The sequence below is a fragment of the Anabas testudineus genome, chromosome 12 (assembly GCF_900324465.2).
Source record: "Anabas testudineus chromosome 12, fAnaTes1.2, whole genome shotgun sequence".
Classification (NCBI taxonomy): Eukaryota; Metazoa; Chordata; class Actinopteri; order Anabantiformes; family Anabantidae; genus Anabas; species Anabas testudineus.
Window position 1 is genome coordinate 14309047 of NC_046621.1, and position 27506 is coordinate 14336552.

General features: G+C 42.9%; 1 protein-coding gene across 1 annotated transcript; it reads right to left on the bottom strand.

The window, feature by feature from the left end:
- On the bottom strand, positions 1-27506 carry lingo2b (leucine rich repeat and Ig domain containing 2b). The gene is given in 3 exon segments (XM_033326274.1): positions 1-2245; positions 2247-3375; positions 27261-27506. Coding segments are annotated over 2 exon segments (1839 nt in total). The 5' UTR covers positions 3303-3375; positions 27261-27506; the 3' UTR covers positions 1-1462.

Sequence of the window (27506 nt, forward strand, 5' to 3'; positions counted from 1 at the left end):
AAGATTTATTTTAATTGGAAAATATACCCATAAATTTGTCATATGAAAACAATTATACAACCTTGAACATTTTATCACAACAGGATCACACAAGTTAACACCCACGTCCCTGCATTACAAAGAATTGCCCCCTTTTTTTTTTCTAAACATTGAAAACATTTTAAAACGAAAAAAATTAAAAATAAAATAACAATACAAGATTCCACTACGACTTTCAAACTACCATCTATTTAATACCCAGAACCCCTTGGTGCCCTAGGGAAGAATCCAGACATGCTAGCTTGAAGCAGTGCGATCAAAGAAATATGAGAGAAGAGGGAAATTCAACCTATAAATCTGCGAAAGCTCAACTTTGTCTTGTCCCAAAGTGGGTGCTGACCAGTAAATCCTGACCATAGTGTCTGGTAACTGACTCTTTTATATCATATCAGGGGATTTGCCTGGCAGGAAAGCCTGCCCGTGATTTATTACGTTATAAAATGGTTTTAACATGCCATTTCTATAGCTGGAAGCCAGAGTAATAACACCACTGACCACTGCTATTTCTCAAGATAGGTGTGCAGTGCCGCTGTAAAGTGAGCCCTGTGTCTTCACACTGTAACAGCTGTGTGTGTTGAACATCTTCAGTTTTAAAAAAGTCCCTATCTAACATTGGAGTCATTCCACAGGGGACAATGACACATTTCAAAAATGTATGCAGCATTTCTCTTGAACATAATATTTGTGATTTTGCATACAAACACAAATAGTCCTGTTTTTTGTTTCCGCAACAGTGACAAAACTGCTGTAACAATGACTAAACAAGAACAAAGGCCTGAAAAAAAACCAAAAAACGCTCTGGGGCCCTTTGTTCGTTTTAATTGTTCTGTCCAACAAGAAAGGCAATGCGTGCACATGCACAAAGAAACACACAAATGCAACATGCGCACACTGATGCACGCACACACGCACGCACACACACAAGAACACACACACACACACACATACACACAACACACGTCTTTTATACTGCAGCTAAAATGAATATTAGACAATTTAGTCCTGACATGTTGCAGCGATGACGGCTCTACTGCCACGCGAAGATATCCCCTGTCTCTCCCAGCGGCTCCCTCCTTCACCTTGATGTCACGGTGAGTCGACAACATCGTTACTCATCACATCACCACTGAAACACATGCCTAGTGCAGCACTATTTCACTCCCATATTGATATGTTGGTTATAGTATTATATTCAATGTACTGTATGAGAACATTATGTCATATAAACACGTCCACGGTTTCATATATCACTTTTATATTCACATGTCCACTTTACCACTAGATCACCGTCATATCGACACCCACTATAATAGTACATGACTTTCGTTTGTCACAAATCCACTGCGTCATAGAAAAACACTTTTTTTTTTCAGCTGATATGTGTGCATTGTGTTGACGTCACTGTCGTCAGTCTGCAGCGTTTTCAAATCATTTTCATGTTGACCCGCCGTGGGCCACTGGTTTCCGTCACCTCAGACGATGCCCCATTGGATTTGCGTGGGACATACTCAATATCAAAGTTGCTCTTATGGCGTCCTTTCCCTCGGCTCCAGGCAAACAGAAGCAGGAAGCAGAAGACGACCACACCTAGGAAGGACAGGCAGCCCATAGCTGTAGATATAATGATAGTCTTAATGTCTATAGGGACTGTCATGTTGTACAATACTGTCCCGTTCCCCGATGTGCTGTTAGAGTCTGTCAGATAGTATGAGCTCCTGCTGCTATTGTGAAATCTGTCCCCAATGCCCAGGCTTTTCACAGCTAAAGAGGCTGACAGGCTAGCGTTACCAGCAGGGTTACTAGCAATACATAGGTACACCCCACTGTCATGCAGCTCCGCCGTTTTGATCTCCAGGGTACCATCTGGTTGCACCTCCACTCTACCACTGCTCTTAGCTGTGATGTATCGTCTGTGAGGTGTAATCCAGACCACGGTGGGCCGCGGCGCTCCCTCTGCCATGCAGCTCAGGCGGACCATCTGACCCTCATCAGCCATCAGCAGCTGTGTCATGTTGGGTCCAATCCGTGGCTTAGTGCAAGTCATGTACCTAGAGATCAAAGGCTCCTTGAGGTCACGGAGCGTTTTACCTACGAGGTGCTCGGGGGCTCTGCATTCAGGCTGGGCATCCAGAATCTGCAGAGAGGGGGGCTTGTGGCTATTGAGCAGCCAAAGCAATCTGCAGTCACACACTAATGGATTTCCACCCTAGACAAAGCCTCTGGAGGCTGCCCGTTGAGGCAAACACTCCCCTTTCCAGCGAGTCCAAGCGGTTTTGTGACACATCCAGTAGTTGCAAAGATTTGAGGCCCATGAAAGCAAATGGCTCAATAGAAATGAGCTGAGCCCCTTGGAGGCGGAGCTCCAGCAGGTGCGGGAGTTGACCCAACTCTCCCTGATGGATGTGCTGGATACGGCAATAGGATAAGTTGAGATGTGTGAGGTAGGGAAGGTTGCGCAGCGCTGCACCGGGGAAGGCAGATAGGTTAGTGTTGGTTATGAATAAGGTTGTGAGGTTGAGGCCGTGCAGTGAGAGGGGAGGTATTGTGTCCAACCAGGGCCAGTAATCGATCTCTAATCTGCGGAGACGGGATAACTTCTTATAGGAGAAAGGCTTTAGAAAACTAATGCTCAGGTACCGCATGCGCAGTTCAACTAGACTGTGCAGATGTGCCAGAGCATCAGTAGGGACCACAGTCAGATTAGAGCGTTCCAGGGTCAGTCTCTGGAGTCCAAGTAATCCTGTGAAGGCCCGCTGGGAGATGAACACAAGCTCGTTATCGCCCACCTCCAGGGAAGTCAACTTGCGCAGATCCTGAAAGGCATGGTCCAGAAGAACCACTAGTCGGTTGTGGCTGAGGTCAAGACGGGTGAGGTTGGTCAGGCCTGACAGCACGCCAGCAGGAACCAGCTGAAGCAAGTTATTGCAGAAGTTGAGCGATCGGAGAGCAAGCTGGGAACGAAATGAGCCGGGCTCAACCACACTAATGAGGTTGTCGCTGAGGTCCAGGTCCTCCAGTTGCTGGAACGAAGAAAAGTTGTCTGGCGTAATGATGCGTAGCTTGTTCTTACTGAGGTCCAGGACACGCGTCTCAATAGGGATCCCTTCGGGGATGGTGACCAGGCGCTTGCGATGGCAGCTGACTGATTTGCTCTGGGCCGAGCACTCGCAGCGGGCGGGGCAGCTCAGAGCTGAGCTGGCCAGGAGAAGCAGCAAGGCCCCGCCCAGGAAGAGGTGGCAGTGGTGCGGGGCTGGGTGTCGCATGTCTCTTTTACCCACGTTGCCCTCTGTCACGGCACAGCTTCTCGTCTATACAGAGCACCATCACGGACAAGCCCTGGAAGACAATGCAGGAACAAGAAATGCATTAGAATAATCCACACTCAACTCAACTGACTGTCTTCGTCTGTTGCACCCTCCCCGTTCCCGCCTGCTTATACTTTCAACCTTTTACACTTTATGCCTTCTTAAACTGCCAAGTCCTTTCTGCCTTAATGGACTGTCCCTTCTGCTGGCAAGGTGGATAAAACGGAATTAAACTCACAGCAGGGCAAGACACGGCAAGAGAAATATCAGCAGCAGAAAAATGTGAAAGCTCATCACTGTGTTAGCACAAAAGGTTGCAGGCTAACTGGAGATGCTTTATGAGGATGGGAGATGTTTGCGCCCGATGGCGAGAGATGACCCTCGTTAGAGTTAGTGCACTGAGGCTAAACGCCTCGGTGGATTTGTTGACCCTGCACGTGTGCGTTGATTCCCAGATAACAGCGCTCGTATGTCTGTGTGTCTGAACACAAGTGATCAAATGTTCAGACTGAAACATGAACTCAATTGGAAATGAAGTGGCAGATTTTATTTTTAAGCCAAGGCACATAACGTAACCTCAGCTGGGTTAATGGAAACAAATAAATACGACTCGTTAGTGAGTAAACAACGCACAGTAACACAGTACAGTACAGTACTGACTCATCTCACTGTCTGCTTTCTTCTACGCTCAACTTTCTATCTTTATCACTAAGATGTTGCGTTTAAACATATGGTTTTTCACATAGAGAAAGCATATTTTTTTTAATATTTACTGATTAATAAGAGAAAAAAAAGCAAGCAAAGAACATGGGAACTGTGAAAAATAACAGCTGAATACATTTACATAATCCTCACAACTGTTTCTGTTTGCCTTATTGCTTTATTGCTCTTTTGGTCACATTTTTTCGCTTGTCATCACAAATTGCAGAGTCCTTTTTATTCTATATATTTGTAATACAGCTGTTCATGAAATAAAGCAGCTTTCCCACAGCAATCAGTTAACTTTTATTCTATGTTAAAGCCATTTCCTGTTTGATGTGCTGTACGGCGCCAGCGATCACGTATCATAAAAAGTGGATTCTTATGGTGAAAATAGCTCCGAGGCACATCAGCTGTGAAATTAGCAGCGATCCTCGAAACATTTACGTGATTGTTTTTATGTATTGGTCATTTCCTTCACATTGAATTGAACCTGGGAGAGTAGCTTTTGCTTCCTGCATTGGTCATTTCTTTTCTTCATTTTGTTCAGTCACTCAGTGAAACGTGGCTCCAATTCCAAATCACCACACGGTGTGTGTGTGTGTGTGTGTGTGTGTGTGTGTGGGTGCGTGGGGAGGGTGATAACGACGACTTAATGAGGGGATGGATGCAGAGTTTAACTGTAAAACATTACGTTCTCTCAGAGTCATGTCTCTCCACAACCCGGAAAAGACACAGACCTGACAGAAAAATACCTTCCAGCAGCCACAGGTTGTTGAATTGACAGATGGCTATGTAGACAGAGAGCCTGGCCATAATTGCCTCATTACCAGTAGTGTCTGCATTCTGCTCATGGCTATCTTTGCCAATTAGGTGTGCAGATTGTAAGACACATCTGTGAGCAATGGAAATTTCAATGCAATTCATAAAGGCAAAGAAAAATGTTAGAAATCCTAAGAGCCCCTTAACAAAGCCTTCTGACTGCTTGCAGAGCTTTGTCATTCACTGCAAAGCAAAAAATCCTGCCGAGGTAAGCAAATGATGAGCACACAGACAGACACATACCTTACTTTGATAGTGAAGTGAGAGACGTTGAGAAAATAGCCAAGTAGGAGCCGCAGAGCACACTCACTCTTCCTCTTTCCCACAGCACTCACCCCTCCGCCCGGCTCTGTAGCATCAGCGGCGGCACTACTCACATCTCCATCTCCCTCCTCTTTCCCTCTCCTCTCTATCGCTGTTTCATCTCTCCGTCCTCCTGTTAACACATCTTCCTCCTAACTCCTTTTCTCTCCCCGGTCCTGCCTGGCCTGGCAAAAGCCCCAGTCCGTTCATCAGTCCCTGCAGGCTGGGTTTTTATCGATCACAGCGCAGGCACATCAGATGCCAGGAATGTAGCCTTTAACAAAGAGCAGGCCGTTGCCACAGCAACTACAAACCCTTACTCCCATCCGCTCTATGTTGTCTGCCAATCACATTAATGAAAAAAAAGGAAGAAATTGAGCAAGGAAGATGATTTTTTTTTTTTCATATTCCTTTAGTTCTCGCATTCAGAGATCACGCAAATTGAATTCCTGGCAATTTAGTTTCACTGGTATAGCGGATCCCAGTTTAAGGTGTTTCCAAGCTGTCACTCTGATCGCCCTATTTGTCTACCTGTCTTGTTGCCCATCCATCTGGTGCTCTGGTAACTATCTATCTGTCTACCTTATTATCCATCCACAAGCCTGCTTCTGTCTTTGTGTATTTATCAGTCTGCCTTTACCCGTCAGCCTGTGTTGATCTCTGCTTCTCTGTTTAATAATTACAGTCCAGTTGTCTGTTGCTGCAGTGGGGAACTGCTCTGGTGATCTGATGGAGAGTTGTGTGTCAGGCAGCATGCAGCATCTCTACACGGCTCTGTTCAGAGTTGGACATGAAAACACTACAGCCTCGTAAGTTATTTAAGCTCACATCAGAAAAAAAAAAAAGAAGCACACCATCACTATGCTGGAGCACTTTTTCGGATTTCTCCAGGCTCAAACCTTAAAGGGAGACCCAGCTTCTCTGGCAGGCAATTGTAAAGCTCTCATTTCTAAACTGTTAACACATCAGAATTTCTGCCTTTTCGAGCTGCAAAGCCACATTTCAAATCTAAATCTGTTGAGATGCACCTTTCACAAAGCAGACACTGATAAAATAAGGATGATTCCCCATAGACTGCAAATCATGTCCTTGGATTAAAATACTATTTCAGCACTTGTACAAGTGCATAACCTTGAAAAATGATTTAGCTTTGATTCTGACCAGCAGTCTGTTTGATGTCCCAATCCATGTCTAGCATCTAGAGCACTACTATCCTCTAACTGCTTTCTTTCTTTTGGTGTTCAGTTATTTGCCTTTATGACATGTTTGTACCTCCACAGAATGACTGAATGGGTTGCTGATAAGGGCTGACAGTATGTAATATAATGGTTTGTGATCCTTCAAAAATCTATTTATATGTCAGAATGCGGCTTCGAAGAATACAAACTTATGGAGACTCAATAAAACCAAGAAAAACAATCTGACAATGTGAGCCACAGATGACAAATCCCTGAACTGTAGCTAAAATTTTCAGCATCACTAAATCACTTCTTCAAACACTGGTAGGATTCTAATGAATAATTTGAAGTTTTTGCTGAAAACTGGCGGCTTCCATTTTATTTTGTTCTGTAGCACCTGATCAAAATTAGTTACAGATTAACTTATTTTGACGTGAGCTCTGTTTTTCTGGCAAAATGCAACTAAAGCTTTTCAGACTTTCGGAGAATGACAGATGGTGCAAGGAGAAACAAATCTATTCCAAAAATAAGGAGTAATACCGTGAAACTGCTAGTTCATGGGAGGAGTAGGTCAAAATCAAAGATACATCTTGTAAAATGCATGTTTTATTATAATATACAGTATAATAACATCTTCTGTAGCTGCCCTTAGTTCTTAGGAGAAGTTGATCTATGATAGCCTGGCCCAGGCTCATCTATAGTAGGTGTCACACATCCAGTACTATAATGACCATCTCTTAGCACATTTGAGCTTGGCCATATTTTTAGAATCACTTAGAGCTGACCAAGATGGAAAACATACAAGATCCCACTGAATTCTGGGTAAATGTTAATGGTGAGGGGGGTCATTGAGAAGGGCAGCCTACAGGGTTGAGCGTTTTGGGATTTGGTTCTGAATTGGATTAGAGTCACAGTGAAACTGTAGAAAATCTGACAACCGAAAAGGAGCTGTAGGGTGATGCATGAGTCACTGTGAGAGTGAGAGTGAGAAGAGGGAAAAATAAGAGAGATTAAGATAAAGCAGAAATACAGGAAGAAATGTGGAAAGCCACGCTTACGAGATCAGATACAAGCCTTGTTTGCTTTGGTTGACTGTGATTTCTAATGTGATCTTAACCAAGTAAGGCGGGAGAAAGTGGTCACGGTGCTTCCAGGAGATCCCCCGTAATACCCGAGCTATTCTCCATACACACGTTGATTTTAATCTGTGGGACAGTTTGTCAAGATGAGCACCCGAGCACCCCTGTTCATTATCACACCTCCTTCCAGATATGGCCTCTGACAGGACCACATACATTTCAAACTGAGAAGTACTTAATTGGACAAATGCTTTGGCTCAATGTTGAACTATTACACTGCAGAAAGGGAACACATTTTTTTGTTCTGTTTTAAAATGTGACTGCTTATAAATATTAAGTTTATCCGACTAGTTTTTCTATTTCTCTTAACTAACAAGGTTGTCCAGTAGCCTGTCCATGGTTTTTCTCATCTAATAGTTATTTCTAGTTTTAGAAATAAATTCATTCAACAATACAACTTGTGGTTCAAAGTTCAAAGTAAAACTACACTAACTAAACTCGCTATAACTAAAGAAACACTCCCCACTGAAAGTATTGCAACAACAAGGTAAATTTATTTGTGTTTGCTGTACTCTGAGGACATTTGCTTTGTTGAGCTGGCAGTATGTTTTAACTCATTGTGCGGCATGATGAGGTTCTTCCAGATTTGTTTTGATGCATGAGCCTATTCCTCATGCAGCCATGCCTGACCAAGCCATGACACGACCACTAACGTGTGTTATTAGTTTGTAGGGTTTGGGTCTTGTGGTTTGGCATCTTTATTTCTGCTCATGAAGCCTTCTTCTTGGATTGTGATACTTTTAGCCCTGATCTGTGGCTGTTTATACAGATTCTACCAAGTTATGGTTTAGCTGGTGTAGCCCTCTGAAGTCCACTCAGACCACTATATTAAATATTTTATACTAGAATTTATCAGTTAATGTTTCAAATAACTCTAAATTACAGAATTGCCACAAAGTTATTAATGAATAATAAATCAATTTAACAGTGTCCTTAGTTGCTCATTAACACAGTGCTTCGTGTATCTGTGTGCGAAGTATCATCTGCAGTGCGGCAACTTTAAGATGTTTAAACTTTAAATGTTATTAGCGCTGTAACCCCTACATATTTGGTACAGTATATAATGTTAAAGAGCATGATGTATAATAATCTCTACTAAAAATCCTCTCTCCTCTGTTCCTCTGGGGCTTTGAATTCATTTACATGACTCCAATTATTTCCCACCCAGCCCCTTGGAAGAAAGCCATTATTATTTCCCTCAACACAAATGTTATTTGGTTCACACCCATTACAACCACTGCAAAAAAAAGTTGAATGCACATTTTCTTGTGTATTTAGAAAAACAAACAAAACATCAATTTCTTCAAAGTTTTTGTCACTTTGGATTGCTGCAGTCATAAAATAGTACAAGACATCCATTCATCCCTTGTTTTCTTTTGAAATATTAATCACAGACCCAACTGCTCTGCTGCTCGTGCTCATTTCCGAATATACCCATGACAGGAACAATGGAATTATTTTGCATGAGTGTTCGCATGCAAGCAATTATAGTGGCAGTGTGAGCATACAATGTAACATGCTTTGCATGATAACTATCCTGAAATGACAATGTGATTAAACCCAACCTTGTTTTTACATCTATTGAAGCACAGATGTGTGTACAGACTTTGTTTACACTAGTGTTTTACATGGAATTTGATGCTAATTCAAGGATGGAATTTGTTGTAAGATGTTAAATCAACAAAACCACCTAAGGAGGCGTTTGAAGAAAACCAGTTAATTGCTCTTTGTACTGTTAAGAAAGAGAAGCAGAGGAGTTAAAGTTTTAAAGATTGTGCAAAAGTATCAGGAATTGAACCCATAACATTTTGCACTTTCAGTGCAGCCCAACCTCGGTTTAATGAAAATTCAGTGTATTCACCGCAAATACTAACAAGCCAAGTGCATTTTCTATTCTGGGAATAGTAGCAGTCTGCACACCCACTGACCACCCTGCAGAGTGCAAAATGTCAGCGGAGTTTTCAGGATGCTGTTGGGAGTCGGAAGTCGAGCGTGTTCTTCTTGGCTAATTAGTGCTTGTGCATTCAAACTCTGCCAATTAAACAGCTCCTTTCTGCACCACTGGCCATGTTTCCTCTGAAGCTGTGCCTTGTTGAGCCATCAGCATTGTATCCTGTCTTCCACCATGTGGCATGCTGTACTTCAGTTGTGCCGTAAGCTCACAGGGGATGTTTCTTTACCTTCCAGTTTCTGTATATAGAAAATTCCTGTTATAACTTCATCGTTTGCTCATACCAACAGACAGAGGGAGGGATGGCATAGTGGCCCAAACAAAGAGCACACTGCAACATTACAACACAGCTTCCACGCTGGTGAGATGAACAATGTGAACATTAACTTCGCCCACTATCTGAATTATGTCATGATAGCTTGTTCCAGTTTTTCCTGCTTGCCACAATAAAATGTTAACTCTAATTGAAGGCCCTCCTGACAGAATGGTGAGTTTGCTCCTTGTTATAATAATGTGATAATATTTTACATCTTGCTCTTATGTCAGGACAAATGTCGGAATCACAAAATACTGTGACCAGATAGGACCTGGTCACAGGTGAGCATTGTAGTACTAGTACTAGTTCTGTAAAATGCAGAAATAAAACTATAACAAACATTTATGCAAAGGACGCCTACTATATATCTGAATAATAATAATAATAATAAAAGTAATTACTGTATTTAATAGGAGAAGGGAGGCAGCAATGGTACCCCTCTGTTTTTTTTTCCTCTTAAACATTAACATGCATACATTCAAATCTGTATCTACCAGTACTAAAAAATTGTGTATCAATATTCATACTTCATTGTACATTTATGCTTTACGCCACTTCATATTCTACTGCTGCACCGTTGTCATTGAAGGACAGTCACAGAGTAATCATATTGAGAGGAATGATTGCTTCAAAAGACGCTATTGCTTCATTTCAATGGCTGCTTAGGTTTCCAGCAAAAAGGAATAATCAGATTTTCCACGGTGTGTTGACTGGAATTACGTTTCCCTACCTATCTTGGCAAGTGTTTTGTAGGATAGCAGATTTTTCTCACCGTCTCTCTGTTGTTGTTGCTTATAAATCAGTGTTACTTGAAGGACACTCACCATATTAGGTTTCTGTCTAATTTTAGTCTCGGGAGGTAGAACTCATCCATTTTTCATGGTACTGTATATGTATACCACCACTGATTTCTAGGCCCCCTTCCCCATTCATCCTAAATGAGATTCGTCTCAGCATAGTTCACCATATATTTTTTTTTACCAGCTCTAATATTGATATCTCCTTTAAAAAAAAGGAAAAAAATCCATGTAATTTGTTTCAAAACTGCATTATTTTCTAGTTTCAGCAGTTTGTAGGAGCGCCATCCAAGGCTTACTGCAGCTGGGGTAGGGGTTAGGATTATCTTCTGTTAAGCTTGTGTGAATTTCTAACAGTCATGCAGTGTATCATAAACACCAAAATAGCCCACATACAGGGTTTTACTTAACTGAAGCAAAACGACATACAACGCAATGTTTAATTAGCAATTTCCAAAAGGTGAAAAAACTTCATCTGCTACCTTTGAAACTTTCGGTTTCAGATTGTGCCGGACCACATCAGCAAAGAGGCGTCATCACTTGAAAAGGTCAAGTGTCAACTTACATCTATTCTTTACCTCTAAAAATAAAAGAGGGAAAAGGAACCCGCTCATATTAAATGGTCTCTTGTTGTGGCAACATTTTTATGGCTGCCACAAGACTCAAGGGAAGCATTTGTACTGTCCTAGTAGGGGCCTGTTGCAATTATATGGAGCCCACATCGATCCCAAGTATTGATTAGAGTCCGTCCTTGATTTTAAGATTCAAGAGATGCTTCTTGAGATTCCACAGGAAATGAGAACAATGGAAAGTACCCTCATTTGAAAACAAAGAGGAACCTCATAAATAAGTCATTTTCTACTTTGAGGAGTGAAATAAATGACTATATCTTGTCGATGTGTTGTGTTCTTAAGAACTGGTGTTTTAATAAGAGTCTGTAAAAACAGCTGGATTTAATTGCTGAGAGATGACAGGCAGGTAAGATGTAACTGTCTTAAAATGAACTTTTGTAGAACAGATGGTCGAGGGAAATGTTCCATCGCACACGGCACAGGGAGCAGCACATCCTGCTCTGGGTATTAGCAAAGTGTCAGCTTCCAACTTCCAAAAGCAAAACTTGGACGAGAAGATTGAGAACACTCGATCACGTCGATCTGTCTCCTCAGGTAGCCTAGCCTAGCTTAGCATAAACACAAAGCCCAGTAAAACCCACGGCTGACTCGGAATGTGCCAGATCATTTCAGACAGTGAGTCCTTCAGTCTGGAGCCAGCCAAGAAGTGAACACACGTCCGTACATATTGTCATCCATCATCTGAAATGTTGTAACAGTCCAGTCGCTCAAACCACTTGTCGAGACAGTCTGAAACGCACAATGTATGTTTTCATATCTAAATACCAATGCACAAGACAAGGACACTAAATGAACGACGGCTCTAGTGCATGTTGCTGGTCCGACTGCACGTCCAATGTTAGTGGAAGCCACCTCACAGATGTTTATACATGGACAGACATCTCGGCTGTCCACTTCTCTTGGGCTCATTCACTCCTGGGTGCAGGACTCATTCACTGAGAAAAGATAATTCATCTTTGTGAATGACAGGCCAACAGCCCTTAGTTAACAATATGTAGTTACATCATTAGGTGTTTAACTACTGCTTTCTATAAAATGAGCCTTTTTTTGGAGATTCAGATGTAGTGCATGGAGACATCTTCCTTCTTTCTGCACACGGCTTCTGGGTCAATGACTAGTTGATAATAGTTTCCTCTTATAAATGAAGTATTTCACCTGATAGTAAACAGTGTGTGTAGTTACTATAGACATCAACTATCATTTCCACTAGTCATTTCCTATCAGCTGCCAGTGATGAATGATTTGTGATTCTAATCATCTGTGCTTTCATTCCCTGTTTTTGTCGTTGTACTTGTACTGCTCTCATTCCCCTTGAAAGTCTCCTCCACTTACAAACCATGTCTGCGTGGGACCTGATATTTTCACTGTATTCAGCTCCACATTTCTAGGAAGTAATTTTGGCTGTTGGCAATTATTAATAAGAATTTGATGAAAGCCTGAAGGCTGGGTTGATCTCTGGAGCGGCTAGTTTTTTTCAGACAGATGTTTGAACTCATGCGGATGTTTTGTGCCAAAGCCTCAACATGTTCTCACCGGCTTCAAATCCATTTGTATTTAGGCAGGGATTGAGTGAAATAAGCTACAGCACTTAAGACCTTGTTAAGTAAATATGTACATTTTATAATAATAATAAAAAAAAGTGAGTGGAAGATGATAAAAATCATCTCCTTCAAATTTAATGTCAATCACTGCATGAAAAGGTTTTTGGCTTATTATCAACACATATTTACAACTAAATACACAGAGCATCAGTGCAGTAAATATTGGCTGTGTTAACATCAGTGTGTACTGGAAGCATGAACTTTCCTGTCATTTTCCTAGAGAGCTGTGTAGTTAGCATCATCTCTTTTACATCGGGCCCTCAGCGAGGGATTAGCCAGTCCTCACTGGCACTGAATAACATGGGGGGATTAGCACTTTCGCCTGTCACCAAATCATTCTGACGGATTAGCAATCTCCACTGTCACTCCCGAGAATTCCAGCTCCGAACGAATTCGAGTCATTGTGACGGCCAAGGTGACATTGGAGTAAAAAGAAAAGCGTCGTTTTCATCAACCCTTTGTGACACGCTCTCGCTCCACACTCAGCATGAACAATGTTAACATGGCGGACACTTAGTTGAGGTTAATTGACAGCATGAGCGCCAGCAGTCAGGTGGGCTTAGGCGCTATTGAATGAGTAAAGGCTCACTTTATAATTTTCATAGACGGAAGTGAAAGTAAAATACTGAACATACTTATTATCTGTGCTGAAGTCTAAATTTAAAATTTAAGTTTAAACTCAATAGTTCATGCGGTGTTGTCTAAATATGAACACTCTAATGACAAACTTACAGTTACAGGAACATTGCTGGCATGCTTATAACTTTCTTTGCAGAGTTACCAAGTTGAGTAATGAGGTAAGTTTGGTTGAAGCTCTCTGGGTGAGTTAAGGTAAGCAGCAAGGCAAACAGGAACAGCAGGCAGCGATGTGGGCAGTTAATGGCATGGGTCATTAATGTTAAGGCTGCTAAAGCAAGCGGGGGCAAAAACACGCTTATATACTGTGCAAAGCATGAAAATAATGTGCTCAACACAACAACCCCTTGAACACAGGTTTCCCAGTGCACGGGTGCAGCCAACTACTGTGCATCTGTAGGAGTGAATGCACACTTTGCGTCGCCTTTTGCAGAGTTCGCACCGTTTGCCGAAGAGGACGGGGCTCGCGAGGATCAGCAACCAGTGTTGTGTTGGCTGTTCTGCTTTGACCCACCCTGACAGCAAGCTGGGTTCTGAATCTTGCCAGCCCCATTACGGTCTTTTAAGCCTGCGTGCCCCCTCTGCCAACAGGCTTAATCAGTGTCACTGAACTGCTGGTCGACTTGTTAGTGTTGGGCTGAGAGCTGAAGACCGTCATCCGACTGGAATGGGCATCGTTATTTTATCTACAAACACAGACAAGTGTTTAAAGAGCGACTTCCAGTTCGGATGAAGTTAATCAAACCCGATCCTTCATAAGACCTTGGATGTAGTTTTCACATGTCCAAAACTCTAGACTCCACCCAAAAATAGAGAAACTGGACCTGATGAAGACATGAATATATTCAGACCATGAAATACAGAAGGAGACAATTCATTCCTCTTGGTCCTATATTTTACCTCTAGTAATTATACAATGTCATGAAATTAATTTCCACTGCTACACTTTTGCTCAGCTGTGCCTGTAAAAGCAGATGATCCTCCTCAAATGATTGAATTAGCTGTGAAAAGCTAAATGTCAGCTAAGTGGACATGCTCCTCCAAACCTGTCTGATCTCCTTAGACTTAAACTTTATATTCCGTGTCCTCTTCTCTGTCACAGTGCGGGGCTCCTGTCTGCCCTCGGAGTTAAAAAGAAGTCAGCTTGCTGCAGGGCCTTTACCTATCATGCCCCCTTTCCTCTGGAATAACCTCCCAGCTGACATCAGTCTCAGCTGAAGCCTTTAAATCCAAACGTATAACTCATGTTTACGCCTTCACTTTCAGTTAAGTCTCTGATTGCTTCAGGCCTTGTACCTGTTATCATTCTCCATCCAGAGGGGGGTGTCTCAGTCTCAAAAACAATGAGGGGAAAATAATGTGTTACCTATTAAACCTTCCATGCACACTATAGTCCATGTTGTCCTGCATGTTTATGAAAAACACTGCATCTCCCTAACCTTTTATTTTATTGTTCCTTCAAGCGGTGTGCCCATGTCTTGCTCTCTTCCCATATCATCCTCCCTGTCCTTTTGTTTCAGCTGTCCCGGGATCTCTCTCTGTCTCTCTGTGGCTGTTGGTGCCTCATTTCCAGATGTTTTGGATCTGAGACTTTGTCCTCCAAGCTTCTCTCTTGCCTCCCTCCCGGTGTTGATGTTGTGCTCATCTTTACTTTCTTCTGTGTGTTTGTTTCTGTCTCCAGCTGTGGCAGTGGTATAGCCATGTTTTGCCTCTCGTGTCGTCTGTCCTATTTCCAGGTCTTCGTTGCAGTGAGTGTGGCTCAGGCCCTAGTTCTTAGTCCACCTGGAAGCAGCTTGATATCATCATATATCATATTCTTCACCCAGTCTGTAAGACTGTCATCCTAATTGTCCATATTACAAATCTGCTACGCACTATTGAATTTAGAATAATTAAAAACACACTATAGCAGCAAATCCTCACAACCTCTGAATACTTGGCAGTTTTCCATGACGAATGACAAAGAAGATTTACTGCACTGTAACATTTTCTTTTCAGCTATTGATCAATTGACATAGTCTGAGTTCACGTTTCTCAGCACTGCTGCAGTTAATACTGGCCAGCAGTAAAGATCAATGATCACTTAATACACCTATATTCAGGTCTCTCTGTGGCCTGTCGAAAACCACCTGTCAGCGCTTAACACTAAGAGGTCTGAGCAGGACTGTCTCAAAAGAAAGAGCTTTTGAACAGTTTGAGAATAAAAAAAAATCCATGTTCAAATACACTTTAGCTGAGGAAAGAACAGGGTGAATGTGGGTTCACCCTGTTTCATCAACATAGATATGCATAGAAATGATGCTACCAGTAAAAATCAATCATTACCTAATACCCCTAATGTGTCTCTTCTTTAGGTGAAAGTGTTCCTGCAATAAAAGCGTGATTGTAGAATACTGTTGGTGAATTTCTAACAAAAATAGTGACAGAAGCCTGAGGCTGACTAAGACACAACCTCCTCTCCCGTGATTTGTTTACGCTGGAATGCAGATCCACAGACTTAATGTAACAGCATCAAATTAGTGTGTATGTGTGTGAGGGAGACAGAGACACAGAGAGAGAGAGAGAGAGGGAGCTTACTGGCTGTTTTTGACAGGATATTGCCTGCCTTTTACACCTGCCGCATAATTGGCTGTGTGCAAACATAGCCAGAGTCTGGCGACTCCCCTGGGAATGGAGTGGGTTTGGACCATGTTAAATGTTCACTAAATGCACTGAAATCCCAGGCTAACTCACATTCACATGCATGCATAAATATTCCAAAACATGCCCGATATTCACTTGAAAGCCTTGTGACTAAGTGAGAAGGAAATACTCCATTGCTGCACAATGACTACTTTAGACCCCATACTGGCTGCTCAAAGGAGGGCTGGTTCAGCTAGAATTATTACACATTTAAGCTCTATTTCTCTCGTGGAGTCATCTAAACGAATGGTATCCTGAAAGGCAAATCTCCTGGGGAAGCTACTGTAGTTTAAAGACCATCCGACTGAGAAAGTAACACAGAAAACCATTTAGCTCAACTTTTATTTGGCACTGTGAAGCCATGCATTTTCATCCTTCTGCAGGCTTTTTCTGTATGCAGTAGCTAAGCCGCTTCAACATTATGAATCTCACAAATTGTGGCATTCATGAAAACTAAGCATATGCCAGAAAATCAATACGGAGAAGCTGAGGACAAAGGGGCCTCTGTAGCGAAGCCCTTGTCTTACACAGGATGGAGAACTACTGGTGGCATGCATCCATTAGCACCTCATCTATTTTCTATCAATGGAATAGAGAGGAGCAGAGTAAATAGTAGCAGCTGCTCCGGCTACAGGAGACACTTCTAAGCACTGGGTACTAGTTTGAAACCTGGATGATGATACATCTGTAATCCTGCTTTTCTTCAAAGTACAGGTGATCTTAGGCGAGAAGAACGTGTACTGTGCAGAGGCACTCTCACACACCTTTTCTTTTTTCTTACAGAATTGTATTGTTTCGTCCTGCACGTTAGTATTTTGGAAAACGTAGTTTATTAGTCAGTGTGTACAACATGAACTAAGGCGTCCACAGGAGCATCACAAAGCTGAGCAAAGAGCGCTTAACATTATTCTCATGCTGGTTTGTGGCAAAAAAATACTTCATTTTGATTTTTGGGAAAGTAACTTCTTTTTTGTGTGTGTGTGATAAAAAGCGCGTAAATAAGACATGAAGCTATATTGAGTTCAGAGAGATAAGTGGCCTGACAAATTATCAGCTCAGTGATTGAGGTCTGGTCCAAGCGGAAGTGCTGAGTGCACTTAGCACGTCTCGGCAACCTGAGTGCACCCTGCTGGTTCTCTCGCCTTTAATGATCCATTAAAACTCATAAACGGCTGAAAACATTTGTTGCTCACAGAAATAATATTCTTACCATTCACACGCGGCAATCAGAAACAAATTGACTAATCTGAATCGAGCCTTCTGCAGCTTAACAGTCCACGTCTCATTTGATGTGTTTGGCAGTAGGTTGACATAAAGAACCTTTTTTTTTTTTGTCTTTGCAGTGGAGATATATTACAGAGCCCACTGAATGACTTTATGATTATGCGTTATCGTTGGGAGAAGTCAAAAGACATTGTGTGAAAGCTACATGGAACTCACTGAAAGAACGAACAATGAAGGAGACAAAGCCGTTTGAAGGAAAGCGGGCATAACAAGATGACAGAGCTGCACAACAATAGAAATCCCTTAATGCACTTAACATCACATCAATGCCAAGTCATGCAACGCTAAAAACGTCTCAGGGTGAAATTTGGAGCAGTTCTCTCGTGAGGACTCAGATTTAGGGAAAATTTAAGTGAAGTAGCAGAATTCTACTCAAGTAAAGTAGTCCTGCAATCATTCTGTGTCTAATGAATCCCACGGCGAGTTACCGAACAAACCGGCCCCAAAATAGTGGAGAGGAGAGGCTGCTACTCGGGAAATCCAAAATAAACTTTGCTGTTTAAGTTGCCTGCATCATAGGCACTATGGATTTGCAGGAAATGCATTGAAATAATTAGGGCAGAACAGAAAGGTATTTTGGAGCAAAACCATGTTTGTGTCGCTAAAGAATTTGACATCATGGTCAAACAACTGGAGAAAACAACCATCTGAAAGTGCTTTCTTTGCCATTCGTGTTCTTTCCAAGCTGAACTCTTGCACCCGTTGCTTTAAGACATACACCGTCAGCAACCACAGGTGTTGCTAAATCAGCTGCGACTAACTCACCGGCGCCAAAAACAACTAAATCACCTAGAATCTCGAGACATAAAATGTATCCCCGAGTAGCTCGTTGCTTGTACAAAAATCCCAGGCACCAGAAATACATCAGACGCGAAGGAGGTGAAAAGGCAATAAAAGTAACAAGCATCAGCCCTGGTGCACAAGGAAGCATCACTCCTGAGCAGTGAAGTGGCTGTAACTGTGCCAGTGTTTCTACCCATATTTTCAGCTGGAATTGAAATACGCATGAAATAATATGGCTGTGGAATTAACTTCTCACTGAAACAAAGGGAGGTAAACAGATTACAGCAGGTTAGCAATCATTTTAAGCACAAATGGAAAGCGAGGCACTGTATATTACACCATTTTAGCATAAATATTACATCTTCCAGTTGAACACATTGGTTAGAGTAACACATCCTGTTCATAGCCCCTTCTTCTCCTGTTTTCCTGAACTACGAGCTGTTGATTTCTGTTGGAGCACGATGCTGGCCACGCTAACAGTCGGCGTGTGTAATAAGGGACCGTCTTCTTCTGCGGCGGATCCGTTTCCAACACCACTATGCTAATTAATCCCCAAAGCAGCTGACAAGCACAGTCAGAAGGAACGCTTGCACATTTTCCAAGATTAGGAGAAATGTGACACAGTCAGGATGTTTTTATTTATTTATTAGTTGTTTCCATTTAAGTTGTCATTGTCCAATGTGCGAGATTCAGACATTCGTTCTGCAGAAACCGCCTTTGACCCGAGACGCTCGTACTTTCATTTCTTGCACAGTGCCTGCCAGCTGAATTGCAGGAATCTTACGGCGTTAGAGCGAATGCACTTATTTTGGCAAACAAGACTAAACACGAAATTAGTCCATTTCCACAGAGCTCATGTTTATGCATGAAACAAGCCCTCTCATCAGTGTGAGGTTACAACATACCATTTGCAAAGCTCCCATTCCCCCCCCCCCCCACCCCAAATGATGCTGTTGCTGTTTACACGCACAAATTTGCCCTGAAAATGGCAGATTTGACTTTGATATTTTTAAAGGCGGTGTCTGTTTTAAACGGGCTTCGCTTTGAGTGCAATAAGTAAAGCTTTTACTCCGCCTTTACTCGCTCTATTTCTATGACAGTTTGATAGACCTTTACAACCACTGCCGAGGTTTATTTGCTGAGGTTTTCAGATGTCTGCTGCTGAGATTTCTGCCTCTACCACAACACAATGGAGGTGAATGGAATTTAAATGCAATAACTTCTGCTGCTCCTTTGTCATCTTCCTCACTGCCTGTCTCACACTGTAAAGACGTTTTCTGCACAGTCAGATAAAGTGAAAATTATTGATGAAAAGTCATCTGTGGCTGTCTTCGGCATCTTTGATGTATTTATTCGCGCAAACAACCCACATCAGTATAAACTTTGTGTGCAACAAAAGTTCCAGAGTCACTTTCTCCGCTGCACACGACTGTAAAACACATTTAAGACAGCTCAGACACACACTGGAGAGACTTTAGAAAACATGTGACTTTGGATTAACAGACAAACTTACCAACAATCTACCTGCATAAAACGTCTGTGTTGCTGTTTCCTGCCTGGCATCATTTGCAGGCATGTGGTGCACATACATGAGCCAAAATCTAAATTAAACAGCACCATGAATGCAAATACATTTAGACACGTATTCTATTACAAGGCACTATTTTGACACCAATAAATCCAAAGCAATATAAATTCTAATTATATTATACTCAATATATACTCTATATAATAATGTTTTCAAAAAAGTTGGATGCTGTGTAAAATGTAAAAACACATGAAATGACTTAAAACCTACATATTTAATTGATAGTACAATAACAACATATGACATTTTAAACTGGGACATTAGTTTTGTCAGCAACATGTTGTCAGTGACAGGTCAGTGACTTTTCAGATGCTTTTAGCGACTGTTTTACAGACTTTTAGTAAAGAAAGAAGTGTGAATAAGCTGTGAACTCACTGAAACAACTAACCTTAAAGTTAAGTATATCTATAATATTTAAACACGGTTTAGTAGCGTGAATTAATTCTAGTGTTTGGGTTCACTTATGATGAGTCTGCACAGCAGTCAAATGAAACCCTTTTTAAAATCTGAGGTAGATTTACATGCTTGTTGATGTGATGATGAGCGTAAAGGTTTCAGCTACTTTGCACTGAAAATCATTGGCAACACTAGATTGGCTGTAACAATAAGCAGTAAGGGTGAGGTGACTCAGTCAATACTCAACGTCCAGGATCTTCAGGGGGCACTGCTTTAAAAACAGACAAGCAAATGTAACCAAGATCCAGAGACATTCCTGCTATTTCTGGACCCAAGCTCATTTTAGAGCTTGGAAAACTACGCAGAAGCAGGACTATCTGGGCTGTTATGAGCATTATTGCACAGAGCACATGGAAGTTGCACATCCATGAAGGCACCATTGCTGACGAATGATATATGCAGGTGTTGGGGAAACAAATGCTGCCACAGAGATGACGTCTTACTCGGGAGAAATCCTGCTTATTTCTGTGACACAATGTTAAACCACATTGTGCATGTGAATCCATCAGCATGGCTCCATAGTAAAAGAGTCCTGGTGCTAAACTGGTCCGCCAGCAGGCCACATGGGTTCCAAATGATTTGCAAAGCATTCAGTTTTTATTTGCATTTCACTGAACCATTGCGAAAAGCCAGGCTGAGCGCTAATTCTGCAGGCTACCTCAGCTTCAGATGCTCCGTGTGGCAGCAGCACAGAAGGACACAGCTATTACGGGGCACGTGGCTCCGCTGCTGTCATCCTGCAAAGCCACTGAAGCCGGGGCTTTGGCCACCCACCAACCGCATGGCCCCACGGCAAAGAGTGTGCTCTCAGTCGCTGGCGTCTACGCAACAGGACAGCTGAGAGGCCACGGGCTCCACAACTGGAAACACGCAGGCCTGGCGCTGCACTGTCAGTTTAATGGCCTTTGTGTGCTTTGAAGTGCTTTACAATGATGAGGGGGGTGAGTGCATTAAGAGTACAGCTTGCTGGGCCAATCGTATTGACAGGTTTGTTACTGCAGTACAGCATGTGTTCCCTGGGAGCGTTGCTCTGTTCCCCACCCCGAACAAACAGCCCGTTTGTATCGGCACTCGCTATCTTTATTTGTGCTATTACGGAGCACTCCAGCGAAGCCATCCTGCATCCTGTCACAGAGGTGAATAAAGCCATATTGACCATTTCAGACTGGAATAATATTTGTTCTGAAATGTGCAACAGCAGGCAGTCTTGTTCGCTCCATCATACATGACAGGCAATCATCAGTTGTTTTTATTACCAAGCATATGATGTCAGGAAATCACTTTGATTTGTGTTCGTCTGTCACCTGGTGCCATTTATTACACCCTTGCTGGGCCAGGAAGCCCAACACGTAGTATCTTTTTATACAGGGGGTTTATTTAGCAAGTACTAAAAGTTTTATGTCGCACGATAACAACTGCAGATCCTGCTGCCTTACCTTTATTTCACAAGGTGATGAAACGCCTGACTCTGCACGTGCGATAGCCGGTGATGTTGCTCTTCATTGCTGCCGTAAAATGCATCATGCAAAACCAATCACTATTAGCCTGGCCATTACTGCACGCTCAAGTTAACGTTCGCTTTAGCGCTGAAAGCCGGTGGGATTCAACAGTGAGCAGGGGAGATCTAATATGTCTTCACATTATTCTTTTAGGGCCAAACATTTAGCTCGCGCTGCCACTCGCCTAAGACGTATCAGGTTTACTTTATTTCACGCGCTACGGTTCGTGCACTTTAAATGACATTCCTAAATGCCTCCCTGTTGACTTTTGGCATCGTCTCTGCCCTGTTATCCAATTCACAACGGTCTTTATAACCTTTCCTTGCTCATTTCTCCTGCCTTTTATTTTAGTTTCATAAAGCCCTCAGGGCTTCCATTTCTATCACCTGCACTATGTCTTATCTATTTACCTCTCACGCGTTTCTATCATTTTTACTGAACGTGTGACTAAAGTAAGTTTGCCACAGCGGAGATGGAGGTCGGCAGCAGGAGCGAGGTCGGGGGAGCTAATGATAGAATATGGGCCAGATGCAGGGCTGCAGCAGGAGGAAGCAGCTAACGGAGGGCAGGAGGGCTGCCAGGTGGCTCTGGCACTCTCATCTCACACCTGGCTCTCGGATTATGCCACATTGAATTCCTTGCCTCTCCAGTTTGCATCCGTGAAAGTCCGTTTGTCGCAAACACCGAGGAAATTCGTGTGGAAATCATTTAGACCAATTCTTCGAGCACCAGGTGAAATGTGACTTCCGGCGAAATAGCAATGTGCTCAATTCCTAACTGGGGCTATTAGAGCACACTTTCACAGTCAAATCTGAATAAATAAGGTGTCATTTTGTTGAAGAGACTTTACTTTACTGGTGTTAAATTGTATGTAAAAGAAAGTTACTGAGTTCCTTCTATTAAACTGTTTTCTTGCTCCTATTCACAGGCAGCGACTAGCGGCTAGCGACTTTTGGGACTTAGCTAGCGTTAGACAGTCAACAGGCCACCAGAAGGTGTGCAGTCTTAAATGAACTACTGTTAACATACATATTGGTAAAATAAAGTAAAGATTATAGTGGCTATAGCAACAAAAGTTGTATTTTAAGGTAGTTTCACTCCATTGTGCTGAAAGCCTTTTTTCCCTCCAGAGACTGGAGGTCTTTGTCCATGTGAAGGATGTGCGCCATTATGTGCTCCTGACGTTGCTGAGAGCTGAGCATGTTCATATAGAGCAGAACGAGTGGCAGACACTTGGAAACATTTGGACTCTTAGCACCTCCGAGGTGTTTCAGGCGGCCGTTAGCACCTTCCTCCAGCGTGTGCAGTGCTGCCAGATGAAGAAAGGGGTGCACTGGGTGTTCACCGACTTACAATAGGGAGACAAATAACCTTATTAGATATTAATGCGGTGTGTAACTGCATTGGGTGAGTACGGTGTTCGGTACAGTGTGGTCAATGTGCCCTTTGAGACACCAGATGGTTATTTTAATGGGAATAAATGCAGAAATAAGGAGGACATGCATGAGAGAAGTGGTAATAATGCATCAAAACTCACAGCGCTCTATATAAGCCAAAAGAAATCTGATTCTGTACATTAACCCGCTCTGATCTTGATCTGGATTTCCTGATATATGCCACCATACTACATGTTTTCATTAAGGATTGGCCTCCTGTTGTCTTGATTTCCAGCATTAAAAGTACGGTCTGTGTTGATTATTGCCATTATCATTATTATTATACTTGCCCTGACAGTTATGATTATAATTTTAGTCCTGATTAAAGATTTCCTGTTTCTCCAGGAACTTCACGTGACTCTCATCTCCAGCAACATCCTCCGTCACACATCCACACATTCATTATTAATATGTGACATCTGCAAGAAATAATGGTTGTTGGCAGCTTTCGTTTAGATTCTGGCAAAAATAAATAAATAAATAAAAACCCAGGTGTCTGTGCGTGTGTTTATGTGCAAGACAAAGAGCATGCAAGGCAGCCTGTGCGGGAGGAGGGAGGTGCGACATACCTGAGCAAAAAATAGGCTCTTTGAGTGTTGGAGAATAATTCTGCTCTTGTGAATTTCCCACGCACCACTGTTACATTTTAATCATGCACCGAAGACAGGGGAACCTTGAGTTTGTTGAAACTGACGCCTACAGAAACCTGCATCTGCAATGCTAATCACACTCCAGCAAAGGGCCCCACAGACCAGCCTCGTCTTCTCTGTCAAACTAAAATTCGTCTCCAATAACAACCGAGCGCTCCATGGCTCGCTGCATTGCTAATGCGTTGCAGGGCTACATCTGGAGAGATCTTCACCGTCCTGTCACTGTGTATTGAGGATAGGAGCACGGAGATTAAGAGAGGGGACTGTATAGTATTATTTTTAGCCTGCGATGATGCATGCTTCTATTTCCGCTGCCCTGTGATGTTAGTTGTGTTTAGGTCGTCTGTGCTGCTTCATCTTTTATCTAAATTTAGACACCTGCCAGCTCCTTTGCAAAGCCGAGGTTCAGTGAAGTTAAGACCTCGAAGTACATGATGAAAGATTTGGGACACGTTCTTCTGGACGGAGAGCCATTCTTTAAGCCAGTTAGGCTTTTTCTTCCCATTCCAGAGCACCTCGTATCAGAAAACCTGAGACGCCCCCTGTGTTTGTGGCTATTTTGAGATTCCTCTCAGAGAGCTCTTAGCATCACCTAAAAAGGGGCTCCACGCCGCTAACAAGTGGTTTCATCCCTGCAATTTGCTGCACTTTCCCCTGTCTTTGTAATCCAGCATTTGGGGAACTTTCCTCTTGTCTCCACTTGTTGCAGCCACTTCTTCCCTTTGCTCCATAAAACCCCTCAGTTACATAAAAGCCGTCCACGTTGCACCTTTGCAGGTCGTCCCTATAGAGCTGACACCTGCGTGTGGTGGATACCGCTCATTCATCTTGTTAAGGAAAAATCTTAAAAGATTAGGTTATTTTGCACCACTTGGGACAAATCTTAATACTCAAAAGCTTTGTAAACATGACTCCTGGGGATTGATCACGTGTTTTTGCTGAGAGCTGTGTCTGCTGCTCTTGTTCTGCTGTACTGTGCACAAGAATTCTTAGAAGAGGACAGGAAGTCGAAAGAAGTTCATCGTCATTTTTCTAATAGATATTTATTATATACTCCTGAATCTGAATATAATACACTGCAAAAGCATGAAACCTGCATTTTATACGAGAGGAAATGGCCACTACATCCCTAGCTCGAGCTCAATTGGAGACTAATTGTTGCTCCATGTTGTTGCCTGTCTCACCTTCCTCTTACTGTAGCACAAAAATCTTTAGGTCACTTGTTGCTGCAGCATGAGGCATGAGCCATGTTACAATAATAATAAGTAAGGATCTATTTCAAGAGCTTTTGTGTCCATGCTTACATTCTTCCATTTGGCTAAAGATTGTCTTCTTTTGAAACGTGGGGCTGTTTACAGATTTTTATGTGGGTGTGTCATGTGAGCACTGAAGTCCTAACATTACCAATAAAGGAAAATCATCGGAGCTAAAAACCGGCACTGCTTTTCACATTATTGGCACCATGTGAGGGGAAGAAATGTGCCAAGAAGCGACCAGCTGGTTTGTGTGCAGCTACGTGGCTACATTAACTCATTTGTTTGTTCATGAGGAGCAGTGACAAATGAAGGCGTCTGAACTTTAGCAGCTGGGCTGCCGAGGTCAAGATGCTGGTCGCAGTTATCGTGGCCAACGCAGATCCATCGAGGAAGTGTGAAATCTGATTAACAGTAACCAGGGTCGGTGGAAAAAGGACTGAGGGGCGTTCGCGTCCTCATGGGAGTTGAAACACGTGAACGTTTTCATGTGCTTGATCGTAACCGTGAACACTATCCCGTATGACACAAACCCAGGCACGACAAGCCCTGCGAGTGACTTCCACATGAACAGAGGAGGTGGTGGGAGGGAAGGAAGCCTGCGAGGAGAACACACAGCACGGGGAAGGAGAAAGAAAAAAAAAAAAGGAGAGACAATCCCACCTTCCCCCCTTCCCTCCATTATCTCCTTTCCCATCCCCCTCTCACCCTTAACGAGGGATAGTTTTCTCCTTGCCTCTCATCACTCTCCTCCCCTCTGTTCCTCACCGTCTCCGGGGACCAAACACACCCCTGACAGGTTGCCATAGAAACGCCTCACACACACTCACCCGCGCTCTCTCTCTCTCTCTCTTTCAGACACACTCTGTCTCTCTCTCTCTCTCTCTCTGTCTTGCAGCGGTAACGCCTGTATCCCCGCTCCCTCCTCCATTAGCATCCCTCTCGCTCTGAGACAACAGGGGCAGCGCTTGATGAAAACCCTCAGGTGCCTGCACCTGAATGAATTCGTCACAAGGAAACTTATGACAGCACGCTTTTATATTCTTTTATTTGACACAGCTCAACAAACTATCGTTCTTCACTGACTCTTCTTGTATTTACATATAGCTTCCAAATGCATTTGTGGCAATTTCCTCTGAACCTTGCGCTCCATTATAAAGATAGGACCAACTCGATTGAATTAGCACACAATTACTGCTGCTATGCCAGACCCAATTAATGGCAGCGGAAGTCAGACATGAGACAGTAGCTGAGTCCCTTGGCTGGAGCATAACTCATTTATAATTCAGTCCTATTTCGCCTACTTAAGGTCAGGATGGAAGTGTGTAAAGTGAGGGTTTTTTTTTTGTTTTTTTTGCAAGCACTCATCCACATGAAAGGATGTCTCTACTGTGTATCTCACCCCCACAAGCTTTTAGGAATCCTGGTCCACTCTGGAGGGGGTACAACAAAAAATATCCCGGCTGTTTTCCTCTGCTGCAGGGCCACTTTGACTCACAGCAGAGTGCCAGCCGGCAACTTCATACAGTGCATGTGTCATCCCCCGCTGTGCGGCTCAGGGAGGGTTTCATCCACCTTGTAAAGTCTGTTGCTGTCATTGTGTCACACAGTGTACGGATGAAATCTCTTTGCTTCAGTGAAAAGAGAATTACAGTCAGATCCACAGGCGTCACCACACCCTAGGCTACAATGTACACATATTCCAAAATAAAACCTAATTTATTAATGCCACTTAATATATTCTCTTTTCATCCCAAAATCCTAAGAGGGGGTGGGAGCGGGGGGGTGGAAACTGGCGTCATCCACCCAAACTCAGGCAGTGAATGCACCACATTTTCAGCACCTACATCACTCCCAAACCGAGGTAGAGATTTTATCTCCATTCATCACCACAGACCTCACGGGGACCTCATCACTTCTCCTGTTTTTAGTTATTTAACGACTTGCGCACTCCCCCCCGAAACCCCTCTCACCTCGTGCCCACATCAGGACTACGCCTATAGTCTGCTGATGAAACCAAGTGTCAATATCTGTTTCTTGCGGTTTTTACAGCCAGTTGAGTCGAGCAGGGAAATATTTTCATTCATCGTGGCAACAGATTGAAGCCACAAAGTGTAAATATACCCCCCCCCCACACACACACACACACTTTTTCCTAAACTATAACTCAGCTAAAGCTGTTGAGGTTCAGTGATGTGTGGTGAGTCTTACCTTTTACCTGCTCCTCCACATGCCAAAATCCACCTTCACGATTTACATCACTGAGTGGGAGTCCGAGGCACACACTCTGTGACTAACACACACTCACACACTTGCACAGACTGTTAATGCAATCCTCTCTCTGAGGTCTCCGTCCGCTGTCTTCCATGGAAAAACTACCTTCATAAGAACCAGTGTTTTTTTTTTTGTTGTTTTTTTATTTCTTTTTTTTTCCTATGTGGTTTTGTCTCCGGTAAC